We start from the raw sequence: 13248 nt of genomic DNA, 5'->3' as shown, positions 1-13248 counted from the left end.
ACTCTTGCCAAGTCCACATTCTCATCCTGACAATCAGGTTAACCCCCTCATTTGTATTGAAAACACTGGAACCGATAGCTGCCCTTTCTTTTATTGGACCTATGTATCCTCCTTCCTGAGCACTATGCCCCAATCATATCCCCATTTCCTTTACCTAGCTCTGTCCACTGTAAGCTAGAAATTGGTCTGAAACTTACTTCCTTAGTGTGGACTTTTATTTTTTGAACATAGTACTGCAATAAAATGCATGTTGTGTTTTTTATTAATTTATTTAAGATTTATTAATATAGGAAACTCTGTCATATGATAACCCAGAAGAGTTTGTACAGTTTTTCTGCCAATCCCTATAAAATACTTTTATATAATGGAATTAAAAGTCCTTAAAAAGTCCTAGCAGGGCCATAACTCTAAGGATCTTGAGCATCAAAAGACATTACCTACAGTACAAAAAGACAGGGAAAAATTAATTGCATTTGACAAACACCGTCACTTCCTATCAAAGTCTGTAAGTCACTACAGAACATCAGTGATGACATGGCCAACACTCACTATGTTCACAGGAGATATAAAATGGAATATTAGATACATAGGGTACTCTAATAGCATTCTAACATTGTGGGGTATGGCTACATACATCCAGTTCCCCAATAAGCCAATGTGCCTTTCCAGTCACACAATCTGCTAGTGCAAGGGTTGTCAAATGGGGGTACATGTACCCCCAGGAGTACTTAGAAAGGTCTTGGGGGTATGTGTGGCCAGGTGGGGACAGAGTGAGCCCCAGGGTGAGGTGGCGGCATCACCCCTGGTTCATTTGCCTCTTATCTGGGGGGAGGGGAGAGGTGCGTCAGGCACCGCCAGCCCCACACAGCATATCATATCACCTCTCCACCCAGGCAGAGGGATAAAAAAAATTGGAGGAGTCTGCAGGAGGAGGGAAAAGGGCTGTGGGGGGAGGGAGTGGGGCTGGGGCAGGCACTGCCCTGCCAGGGAGGGAGGGGTGGGGTGCAAGACAGAACTGTGGCTCATCCGGGGGGCACAGGGTTGGGGGGAGGCTCCTGCCACTGCTTGTGCCCTGGGAGGGTATGGGGGCTGTGTGCTCCCAGATGTGCCTGGGGCAGGGCAGGTTGCCACTGAGGGCTGGGGCCAGGGCTGTGCCAGGCTCTTCCTGGCAGGAACTGAACTGGGCTGTGCTCAGGACTGGTGGTGGCAGTGCTAGGATGGGGTTTGGGGACACTAGGGTGAATTGTGGGGTGGCTGCAGCCCCCTTACAGTAGCCCTGCTCCCAGCGCTCCCAGCCCCACTCCCTTCCCCACCACTGGGGCAACCCAGCCTGCCCCACCCCACCTGCAGATCAGGGACACACACACTCATGCCCTCCTGAGGTACGCACAGTGGTGGAAGCTGCCTCCATCCTGCACCCTCCAAATGATCCAGTTGCAGCTCCATCCCACACCCCACCCCAGCTGTGCAGTGCCTGTCCCTGCCCCACTCTCTCCTGCACCATGGGGGCCTCAGTCTGCCGCCCTCTCCTACTTAAAAACAAGAAAAAAATATAAGGGGGTACAGGAGCTGAAACTTTGAGTCAGAAAGGGTACACTTATTAAAAAAGGTTGAAAACCCCTGTGGTAGTGCATAACAGCAGTCCATAGCTAACAGATTTACCCTTTGTGCGTCTAGATGCAGCATTTCAGACATGTCTGCAATGCTGCACACTGTATGTGCTGAACATACAGGCATTTCCCACTGATAATTTGCAGCATGGGGGGGAGGGGATTAACACCAAAAAATCCTAGTGTAAAAAAAAACTTCACCTTAAAAAAGCGGGGCAGTGCATGTGACGGCAGTGTATGCCACCAGGAACTGGAGCCTTGCCAGCCAGAGCCACACTCCAGCTGCCAGCTAGACTCCATGCTGCCAGGTTGCCATGGCTGCAGCCTCCAGGGGCATCACAACCCCAGGTAAGGCTCCTGGGACCAGCCCAAGTGATGGCCCCAGCTTCCCCTACCCTACACAGAGCAATGTGCCATGCCCCAGGTAGTGTGTGCATGGGCATTTCCCAGGGACAAACAGCAGTAGCTGCACATGTGCTGCTGCTGTTTGTCCTCAGGGAAATGCATGTTCCCACTTGTGGGCACATGCCCTATCTTTGCAAATAGATATCATCTTTGCTGTTAAGTGAACAGAACAGCGATGTGTTTTTCAATGTTAGGACCGCCTGGAACAGTACAAACACTGTCACCAGCCTGTTATCTGCAGTAGCACAATTAAGGGGATAGGGAGGGGAAGGAATAGAAACCTAGGATCTGGTGCAGCCATTGGCTGGCCATTCCACTTCCACTGGCAGCCCAACAGCTGCCACTGTCCCATGCCCTGCCACTGCCAGGGTGCAGAGCTGCCATGTTATGTCCTGCTCTCTGTTTCTACAAATCCCCAATTCTGCCTGATTAATAAAAGTTAAACATAATCTGTCCCAAGCAGATGATCCATGTTAAAATAAATACAGAGCAACAAAACAATGTGTAAGCTATAATACATATCACTAAAACCCTGTGACGTTAGTTAATCTGCATGCCAGTTTGCACAGGAGGAAAATTACTAAATATCTTCCCATCTCCAGGGCCTGGGAGATTAAGACTAGGAACAGAAGTGGTATCTCAACATTGTGGTGTGGGGAAAAAAAATTATCAGTGAAACCACAGAAAATGAACAAATAAACTACTTGTTACTTTTCTTGACTTACAGATTTGGCAAGAGAGAGTTCCAGACTTAAAGGCCACCATCATTAAACATTGCTCAATATCTGACAAGTTTGAGGGCCTAAAGGAAATGTAAGAAGAAGAGATGTTTGGGAATCCTACTGAGGCATCAATGATGTATGAGGGCTGCAGATAATTAGAGGGATTTCCTAAAGGAGGAGAGGATCATGACAGTCACCACTGGACCGCTGGAGCAGCTGAAGAAGAGGCTTCCAATCTAAACCAGGAGCTGGCATAACGAAATTTTGACAGAGTTTTAAATGCAGTGATTTCTAATGGATATAATGAACAGACATATAGCTCTGCTAGAGAATCCTCAAAACTCCCCGCCTTGCACAGGGAGAAGAAATCACCACCAATAGAGCTTCCAGCCCTCCACATAGAACTTGTCCTTACATGTTATGTATACTGTATTCACCCCCCATAAGTCAATTTACACTATTTGTTTTAATTTATAGTTTTTGTACTCTCTTGTGTGTGGTTCATAGATAAATATATAGATAAAGAGATACATAAAATCTGGGGTTTTTTTAACTTAAAAGAAAGCTTCCCTCCATCATGTACAGTTTATACCAAAAAAAACCCCAAACCCCTCCCAAATATAGAAAACTGAGCTAACCTTGGCATACATGGCCACATGTTCATGTAGACCAAGAACCTTAAGGTAAAAAGTATAAAAATGTAAAAATCAAGAAAGCACAGAAAATATGTAAAACCATGCCTATTCAATGAAAGTCAAAGGAACACAATGCTGAAAGTACATGAAAATATCAAACATAGACAGCAGGAGCCCCAAATAGCCAGTGAACCCACGCAGACTGACAGGCTCAGGAATCCTCATACTTCAAGCAAAGAAGACCAGGGTTACAATAGGTTAAAATTCACACAAGAAGTACAAGGAGGATATACAGGAAATCATACACTCCCATCATACAGAAACCTTAGGGCAATTGGCTTGTTCTATGATATTTCGTCTCCAGCTACTTTTCATGACCTACCTCATAACGCCACGTGGCAGCTGTCCTACAATGCATAGGGTGTAGTAACAACACAAAGGACCTGGGGATGTTCATTATGACATGAAATTAATGGCAGGCAGTGCGAAATCAGACAGCTATTTTGGTACACAGCTTTGCTTTGATACCTTTACATCAAAAATGTTGTGTGACATTTTTTGTCATTCATACTGACATGCTTTCCAAGCTGCTCCCCCCCGCCAGCTTTTTGGGCAGTTTCTGAACTGTAAAGGACCTTAAGAACAGAATCTATTTTCCTTTCATGCAGCCATCCATGAAAGTACATGATGTTTTTGGCACTTATGCACACTTTGTGATCGTATTCCTTGTGCAGTATGGATGTGTATGAATAGTCTTCAAGGCTACTACGCGTGAATAGTAGGGTCCTTGCTGGCCAGGCAGGTATGTTACTTCATGTGCATGAACCAGTGAGATGTATTTCCTGAAATCAAATCCAGGAAAAAACTCCTGCAAGGTGTGGAGTCTCTGCTGCAAGAGGAGGGCTAGAGAGAAGACTGGATAGTGCCTGACCTTTGACCTAGTGGTTGCCACACTATGCTGAGAATCTGCAGCAATGTAAGTCTAAACCTGACACTTTGTGGAGGTTGGGGGATAGAACCAGGGACTTCCCACATGAATGTCCTAATGACGATGTTATTGGGCTGAAACCCGACTACTTTTTTGGGACTTAGGCTCAGGTATGCACATATGGAGCCATGTACCTATCCATCCAGAGCATGCTCAGTAGCTATAAGGACCTTTGCACATCTGGAATAGGATAAAAACTATGTTTAAAAGTGACAGAATGTCAGTTGCCTGGTTGGTACATGCTATTTGGAGTGTAAGGTGAAACAGGATTCTGTCCTTCATATTTACATCCAGCTGCAGGGCTGGAAGGGACCTCCAGAGGTTATTTAGCCCAATCCTCTGCCTGAGGCAGCATTATCCCTATCAAAACCATCCCATACAGCCATAATCTAAACTCTACATAAGACTCCCTCAACCCTAACACAAAATAGACCTAACATCCTTACCTGCCACAGGTGAAGCAGGGGAGCCATAGCAGCTAATGTCCTGCTTCTATAAACTGCTGTCAGTATATGCTCAAGAGGTCACAGTAAAGGGCCACCCCCCCTACTCCCGCCACTATAAAGAAAAGTACAAATCTCCACAGTTCATGTCAATTAGGCCATGGGGTAAAATTCCTTCTTAACCCCAAATATAGCAATTGGTCTGACCCTAAGCAGAGGAGCAAGACCCTCTAGCCAGGAATCTGGCCTTTCTCCTAACAGAAGAATCAGCACTGAAGTTCCCAGCCTTAGCTGCAGCTAACACCCAATACCTCCTGGAAGGCTGAAGAACAAACACCCTGACACATATAGCAGAAGAAGGCGTATGGGGGGACACAGGAGTAACACACAAAGCCCAGAACCATGGGAAATACCCATGGTAGAAAACAGGCATAACTACACCTAGATCATCCCCAACCAGTAACTATCCAACCAATTCTTGAACACTTTCAGTGATGGTGAGTCCACAACTTCCCTAGGCAGTCTAGATTACTGCCTCAGTATTTTAACAGTGAAGTTTGTTTATTTCTCCAGATATCCAATCTAAACTTAATTTGCTGCAACTTCAAGCCATTGTTATGCATCCTCCTCCCTGCAGCAAGACAGAAAAGGTGCTTTCCCTCTTCTTTATGATAGCCCTTCAAATATTTGAAGACTGCTATCATGTCACCTCTTAAACACCTTTCTACAAGCTGAATATACTTAACTCTTTCACCCTCGCTTCGTAAGACTTGTCTTACAAGCCCTTGATCATCTTTGTTACCTGCCTCTGGACCCTCTCTAACTTCCCTGTGTCCTTTTTAAAAGTGTGGAGCCCAGGACTGCACACAATACCCCAGATGAGGCCTAACTAGTGCCAAATAGAGAGGCACTAACACCTCCTGTGTCTTGCACCCAAACCTTAACAGTAAAACTGGTTTTGATCAAATATGCCAAATCCTCTCTTTAATTGGGCATGAGTATAAGCAATCAATAACAAGAGAAATAAGAACCTCACAACAAAAGCTTACCATGCATAGGAAGTCTTTCAAAGCTATCAGATTTCCACTGTAGCAGTTGCATGCTATTATTTGTAAGGGTCTGAACTGGTATAGTAGTATATGCCACTTGAAAACACACAGATGGAGAGGTCTTGGTTAGCTTCTCAGCATACTTCAATCTCCTATTAGTGGCATTTCAGTGCCATCTCAGTTCAGAAGCTGTATGTTTGGCCAACCTAGTAAGGATGGCTTTAAACCTAGTTCCACATGGGATGGTGAACAAAGCCCTTAAACAACAGAACACAGTCCAGAGGGGAAAGGACTTGAAGAAGCAACTTGACTCTGGGAAAGGTCCAGAGAGCCACAGGACAACAACAAATTGTGTTGGGAGTGACGTGTGCTCTGTCCAAGTTTGCGGATGACACAAAGCTATGGGGAGAAGTGGACACGCCGGAGGGCAGGGAACAGCTGCAAGCAGACGTGGACAGGTTGGACAAGTGGGCAGAAAACAACAGAATGCAGTTCAACAAGGAGAAATGCAAAGTGCTGCACCTAGGGAGGAAAAATGTCCTGCACACCTACAGCCTAGGGAATGACCTGCTGGGTGGCACGGAAGTGGAAAGGGGTCTTGGAGTCCTAGCGGACTCCAAGATGAACATGAGTCGGCAGTGTGACGAAGCCATCAGAAAAGCCAATGGCACTTTATCATGCATCAGCAGATGCATGACGAATAGATCCAAAGAGGTGATACTTCCCCTCTATCGGGCGCTGGTCAGACCACAGTTGGAGTACTGCGTGCAATTCTGGGAGACCAAGCCCTATGAGGAGAGACTGGGGCACCTGGACCTCTTCAGCCTCCGCAAGAGAAGTTTGAGAGGCAACCTTGTGGCTGCCTATAAGTTCATCACAGGGGCACAGAAGGGAATTGGTGAGGTTTTATTCACCAAGGCGCCCCCGGGGGTTACAAGAAATAATGGCCACAAGCTAGCAGAGAGCAGATTTAGACTGGACATTAGGAAGAACTTCTTCACAGTCAGAGTGGCCAAGGTCTGGAACGGGCTCCCAAGGGAGGTGGTGCTCTCCCCTACCCTGGGGGTCTTCAAGAAGAGGTTGGATAAGCATCTAGCTGGGGTCATCTAGACCCAGCACCCTTTCCTGCCTATGCAGGGGGTCGGACTCGATGATCTATTGAGGTCCCTTCCAACCCTAACATCTATGAATCTATGAAATAAAGTTACTCCTGAGGAAGTCAGAGTAAAATTACTCTTGAGAAAGTTACAGTAGTGTATGAGTGCATCTACACAAGATGCTACTGCACAGTGGTTACTATGCATTTATTTAGTACCTGTATAATCAATTACTAAATAAATGCATCAGTAGCACTGGTGAACATATTTTAAGTGACACTACTGTGCAGTACCCTAATAATACTGTGCAGTAGCATATTAGCACTGTCAGTGCTGTGATGTGTTACTGTGCAGTATTAGTCAGTTACTGTGTAGTCAGCATCTCATAGAGATATGTCGTATGGGTAGTGGATCTGCTGCCTTTCACTACAGTAGTGCAGTGGTCATCCAGAGACAATAGCACTTTGATTTGCACGCTAACAAAATGGTTGCTCAGCTCCATCCCCCATCTCCACTGCTCAGAAGAAATGGCCATTTCTTCTTCTGTCCCTATATAGGGTGTACAAAGGAGTTGTAACACCATATTGTACTGGATTCCGCTCCTGCAAAGCAACTCAAGAATGAAAGGGCTCAAGATATAAAGATGTCTTACAAGAAGGCATGGGATTCCAACTGTGTGGCAGATAGAAGGAGGATATTGTGCCTTTTCTATGAAGAGATATTCAGCATCCAGGCAGGTGACAATAACATTGAGCTGTGAGGCATCCTGGATTCTGGCCTCCAGTCTGAGGATAATCCAAAACCTGTCCCTGTGGAAGATAATCAGGACAAGGGTGGAGAAGTCTCTTCAGAACACCTACTTTTCTATAACACCCAAGAACAAGAGCTGGTGGTCCAAACAAGTAGAGGACAGCTCTGATGCCACCACCATCAAGGAGCTACCATCACCTATGACCACAATTCCCAAGATCCAGCCCAATATTTTCTAGGCAGCCACTGTTTCTATCACCCTTTTCATTGAAGGTGAAGTTCTATGTTTCCAGTAGTATTAATCTTGACAACTCCTTCCCTTGTTCTAAATGTTTTACCAGCATCCAAGGACCAAGTATCCTGCAGGTGGGCATAGGTCTGCTACCCTGACCACTCGAGAAAGAACATGGCAATCAATCAATACCTCGTGTGTCAACTGCCATTGCAAGGTTCCACCTCACCCTGATTGTGGGACCATAGTCAGCATGCCATGTTGTGTCAGGGTCTCCTTGACTAACTCATGAGTAATAATGAGTTTCCTTTATCCCCCCATAGTACCTTGTTAAATTCTGCAGGGACATTAATTCCTCAGGAAATGACAGAATCATAGAACCATAGAAAATTAGGGTTGGAAGGAACCTCAGGAGGTCATCTAGTCCAACCCCCTGGTCAAGGCAGGACCATCCCCAACCTGATCATCCCAGCCAAAGCTCTGCCTAGCAGGGTATTCAAAATCTCCAAGGATTGAGATTCCACTACCCCTATGGGTAACATGTACAGTATTTTACAAACCTACTAGTGAAAAAATTCTTCCTAATATCTAACCTAAACTTCCCTTGTTACAACTTGAGATTTCCGTTCCCTGTTTTGCCATTTGCCATCACTGAGAACAGTCTAGCCACCCTCTTTCGAACCCCATTTCAGGTATTTGAAGGCTGCTATTAAGTCCCCTCTAAGTCTCCTCTCTTTTGGACTAAATAAGCCCAGTTCCCTCAGTCTTGACTCATAAATCATATCCCCCAACCCCTCACCATTTTTCTTGCCCTCTACTGGACTGTCTCCAATTTGTCCACATCCTTTCTGTAGTGGGGGGCCCAAAACTAAACACCGTACTCCAGATGTGGCCTCACCAGTGCTTAATAGAGGGAAATAATCACTTCCCTGGACCTGATGGCATCACACCTACCAATGCAGCCCAGTATGCCGTTAGCCTTCTTGCCAACAAGGACACACTGCTGGCTCATATTCCGCTTATTGTCCGTTAGCCTTCTTGCCAACAAGGACACACTGCTGGCTCATATTCAGCTTATTGTCTACTGTACCTCTCAGGTCCTTTTCTGCAGAGCTGCTGCCCAGCCAGTCAGTGCCCAAAATTGGATTGTTCTGTCCTAAGTACATGGATTTGCACTCATCCTTGTTGAACCTCATGAGATTCCTTTTGGCCCAATCCTCCAATTTGTCTAGGTCACTCTGAATCCTAACCCTACCCTCCAGCATATCTACTGCTCCCCCTAGTTTGGTGTCATCTCAAAACTTGCTGAGGGTGCACTCTATGGCATCTTTCCAGTCGCTGATGAAGACATTGAACAAAACTGGCCCCAGGACCGACCCCTGGGGCACTCCACATGATACCAGCTGCCAACTAGACATTGAACTACCCTCTAAACCTGATGCTCCAGCCAGTTTTCTGCTGGACCTTAGTCAGTCTCTAGAGGTTATTACCTTGTTCAAAATGTTTCCTCTATCTCTTTTTTCTAGTTCTCTAAGACAGTCTTATCCCTTTGGCCAGCTGACTGAAGCCCGCCATGACGTCTTGATGAGATACTCCGCATGCCCACACCTTTGTCTGCCACAACTTGGTGTTAAGAGAGAAAAGAAGTACCTGGGCATGTGGCTTCTTGTGTTATTGTTCCTGATAGCTGTCTTGGTATAGTGAGGGCTCCACCAACCCCTACACCCTTGCCTGTTCCACCAGGTGTTAATTCACAGCCCATATAGTCATCCTCAGAGCTGGCCAGACACTTCTTGCACCTCTGGTTCTGAAAAAATCAATCATTGCCTCAGTCCTGGTTATCTTCCACCAAGATTGGAACAAACAAAAGTAACAGACCTATATTTACCAGTTTCTGGCCTATTATCCAGATAGTTGCACCTCACTATCCTGCTGCCTTTGGGAGGGATCTTCTCCTACTTCAAAGGAAAAACAAACACATTTTTACTTCTCTCTGCCCTTCTAATCCAGTCTTTATGGTACCTCTTCTCAGACCAGCTATTAGGGTCTTTACAGTACTTCCTTCCCAGCCTCTCTCTCTGGGCTGCCCTGCAGCAGTTTCAGGTTACCTGAGACCTGCTTGTTCACGACTTCTTCTCTATCAGCCCCTCCCCACCGCCCCTCAATCAGAGCTGTCTCTCTGAAAAACCTTCCTGACCATCCCCAGTGTGCCTTCAGTAGTCCTCACTATCTCTCTGACTGATTCAGGAATTTCCAGTTCCGGACAGCTCTCTCTTGCTAGCCCTGGGTCCCTTTTTATACTGAATCTCATGCTCCCTCCACCTCCCTTCCAGAAACATCAGAAGAATAAAGATCCCTGGATGGCTCTTGGTACCCTTGGGGCTGATGCAGCTGCTTCCAACTCTGGTGAGTTAATCTTTGCCCCCAGTGGCTCTTCTCTTTCCTTGCAGGCTCCCCAAGAGATAACTAGGTCTAACAGCCAGAAACTTCTAGAAGGCCAATTCCTACTAAATATAAGGAAAAACTTGTTTACAGTCTGAGTGTCCAAGGTCTGGAACAGACTGCCCCCAGAGGTGGTGTGAGCACCTACTCTGGACTCATTCAGAAGGCATTTGGATGATTCTCTTGCTGGGATCATCTGATCCCTGCAGACTTCCTGCCTCTGGAAGTGGGGCTGGACTCGATGATCTCACTAGGTCCCTTCTAGCCCCTAAATGTCTATGAAATCTATTAAATGTCCCTGTGGTGTACCATGGGTCTCTGGTGCCTGTTGTGGGAGAAAACTCCCTGGAGTTCGTTGTCTAGCTGCATAGGAACCAGGCAACATGGGTAAAGGCTTTACTGCAGTTTATTTGCTCGAGCAAATGACCATAAGCCAGCAAAGAGGTGAAATGGCCCCCACTAAAGGGTGGGGCGTTCTTTTATACTTTTTACAATAAGGCAAGACTACAGGGTTAACAAAAAAGCAATACTTGGGGCGGCGCTTCACAAATCTTCATAACAGCATATTTCTGTTAAGCTGAACTAGCACTTTCTAAAAGCTGGTTAAACAGCAGTAACATTATGATACGTTAGCAAAACTTGCACAGTAATAGATATTTCTTAAGGACATGATCACTGTACTTAGAACAATGGCTTCTTTGTCTTATGTGAACTATTTTATGTCAGGGTAATAGCTTCCTTGCCCATCAGAGTCCCCCCTTTGTTCCAAACTCCCAGAGGGAATTTTGGAACACATTTTTAAGTATTCAAATTCCCGTGGGGTTAGGTTTTGATGATTGTTGCTGAATATTTGTACAAACTGACCATACATTTTTACTTGCCTTTGCATAAACTGTAGTCCTAAAGAGCATAAAAACTGAAAACAACACAACAGGCAGACTACAGTTATAACAATTTGGATTATACTTAATATAAAAGGTCTAAGTCATCCCGTAAGGGAAGGGAACCAATTAGTAAGCCAGCTAAGAGATGCATCTTTGAGGATTTTAGCTATATCTTTCGCTTTTTGGATATGGACAGCTGCATCATTGAGGTGGGTTTGAACTATGGTAAAAGAGCTGTTAACCTATACACAACATTCTGGTCCGATGACTGTGCATGCACCTCCTTGGGCGGTGAGGAGAAAATCAAGGGCTATACTGTTTTGAATTACCATTTGTCGGAGTTCTTCTTGGGTGTCAGCCAAGGCAGCGATGGCCTTTGAGAGTTCCTTGTGACCTTCGCTGAATTCGTGAGCCATGATTTCTATTACAGCTTGGAGGCATAATGTATATTTTCCAAGACACACAGTGCCTATTCCTGGGAGCATACCTGCAAGGGAACACCCGAGTAATATCCCTTTGGTAAGTGGAGTTGTTTGATATTTGTTTACTATATCACGGCTTTCTTGCAAATCCCTCTTGTTTCACCACCTGCCCCGTGGAACGGGGATTTTATGGTAGGCGTGGAAGCCGCAGACCCAGTATTGTCCCTTTAAAGCAGCGAGGTTTGAATACTTAGGAGGTATTTGGCCACCGTTTCCTAGTCATAGCACTCCTCGCTCACCCTTTGATTTAAAGGAAGGATTTGCAGTTCCATTGAAGAAGCGTTGTCCCCGGGAGGTATTAGTGTACAAACAATACCACAAGGTATTATTTAAATAGGAGATGGGGGTGCAGATAGGATTAGTACCCTTGGTTAAATTTTTGCCACTGTAGAAATCATTGTAAGAGCTGCACTAGGTAGGGGTTGCTGTATTATTATTATGCCAGTCTCCTCCAATTGAACTAGTAAAATAGTGGTGACATATGCTGGTGCCTAAATTGATGCAGTTTGATACTGAGTAGTTTACATAAAAACACCAATCTCTAACTACAGGCTTTACTAAAAGGAACTCCTGCTGACTTTGGTCCCAAGCTTGGTTATTAGAAGGGTTTAAAAGTGACTCGATGGGGCCCAAGGGAATGGGAGTCATGGGAGTTCCTCCTTGGGTGTGGAGAGGAAAATAACTGCACACCCAACAGTTACTTTGGTTTTCTGCTTTAGCGGCTCTCTCAACGTATTGGAGGTACATGTTGTTATCAGAGATATGGGCAACAGTAGGTTTAAGAGTAGCTTTAGCCTGAGGAGACTCTGTAAATTGTTTGAAAACTCAGTGGTTAGGCTTTACACAATATTCTGCTCCATAAGTAAATACTCGGACTTCTGCTGAACTACAGCAATGTGAGGGAGGATACCAGCGGGCAATGTTGACTTTTCTGTCTATTTCAGAGAGTTCGATTGAATCGCTTATCCAGACAGGAAAACCACAGGCGACAGGATTAGCATATCTGCAGCAACTGGTAGCTATAGCCGACCCCTGTAAAAGACTCATTCCTCCAGCAAGGAGAAAGATTAGAAATAAGATAGTTATTAAAGCCATATTATAACAGAAATCAGCACAAACAGTATAAACAACCCTGCAGCCCCAGTAACTGTTCTTCTGGGGCATGTTACAGTTCTAAAGTGCTCGGTTTCGGCTGATCCAAAAGTGTCTAAAGGATGCAGTACTTGGAGTTCGGTGTTCTCTGGGCTGGACAGAACCCCAAAAGGGTGACAGTTCATTAGTAGACTTTGGTTAGTTTGAGTTTTATATTATCTAAAGGGCTGCAGGTCCAGGAGGTGTTTGTTTTTATTTTTTCATCTGCTTCTGGCCCACCCTTGTCGTGGTCAGGTGGGCGTGCAGTGCTCCCGCGAAGTCCGCAGTCATCTTCTTCTGGCTTCCCCCTTTCCAGGTCAGGGAAGCTTGCGTTGGAGCCAATCCTGAGCTCTGGTGAAACTTCTGTCTTCTTTGTAC

General features: G+C 45.6%; 1 protein-coding gene across 9 annotated transcripts in view; it reads left to right on the top strand.

Moving 5' to 3' along the window:
• FEZ1 (fasciculation and elongation protein zeta 1) overlaps positions 1–13248 on the top strand; it is a 226388-nt gene that overhangs the window by 180043 nt on the left and 33097 nt on the right. For 2 of the 9 annotated variants that reach the window (XR_003092141.1, XM_025193903.1), the window contains one exon: positions 2743–3254. The exons of the other annotated variants lie outside the window; for them this stretch is intronic. Coding sequence is in view for 1 of the 2 variants with exons in the window: in XM_025193903.1 (XP_025049688.1) it covers positions 2743–2786 (44 nt within the window). In the remaining variant the exon portion in view is untranslated. Of the gene's footprint in view, positions 1–2742; positions 3255–13248 lie in introns of those variants that run through there. 9 annotated transcript variants of the gene reach the window in all.

Source organism: Alligator sinensis, unplaced genomic scaffold (assembly GCF_000455745.1).
Source record: "Alligator sinensis unplaced genomic scaffold, ASM45574v1 scaffold817_1, whole genome shotgun sequence".
Taxonomy (NCBI): domain Eukaryota; kingdom Metazoa; phylum Chordata; order Crocodylia; family Alligatoridae; genus Alligator; species Alligator sinensis.
The sequence above is the reverse complement of the archived record's forward strand: the minus strand, read 5'-3'. Positions and strand labels throughout refer to the sequence as shown.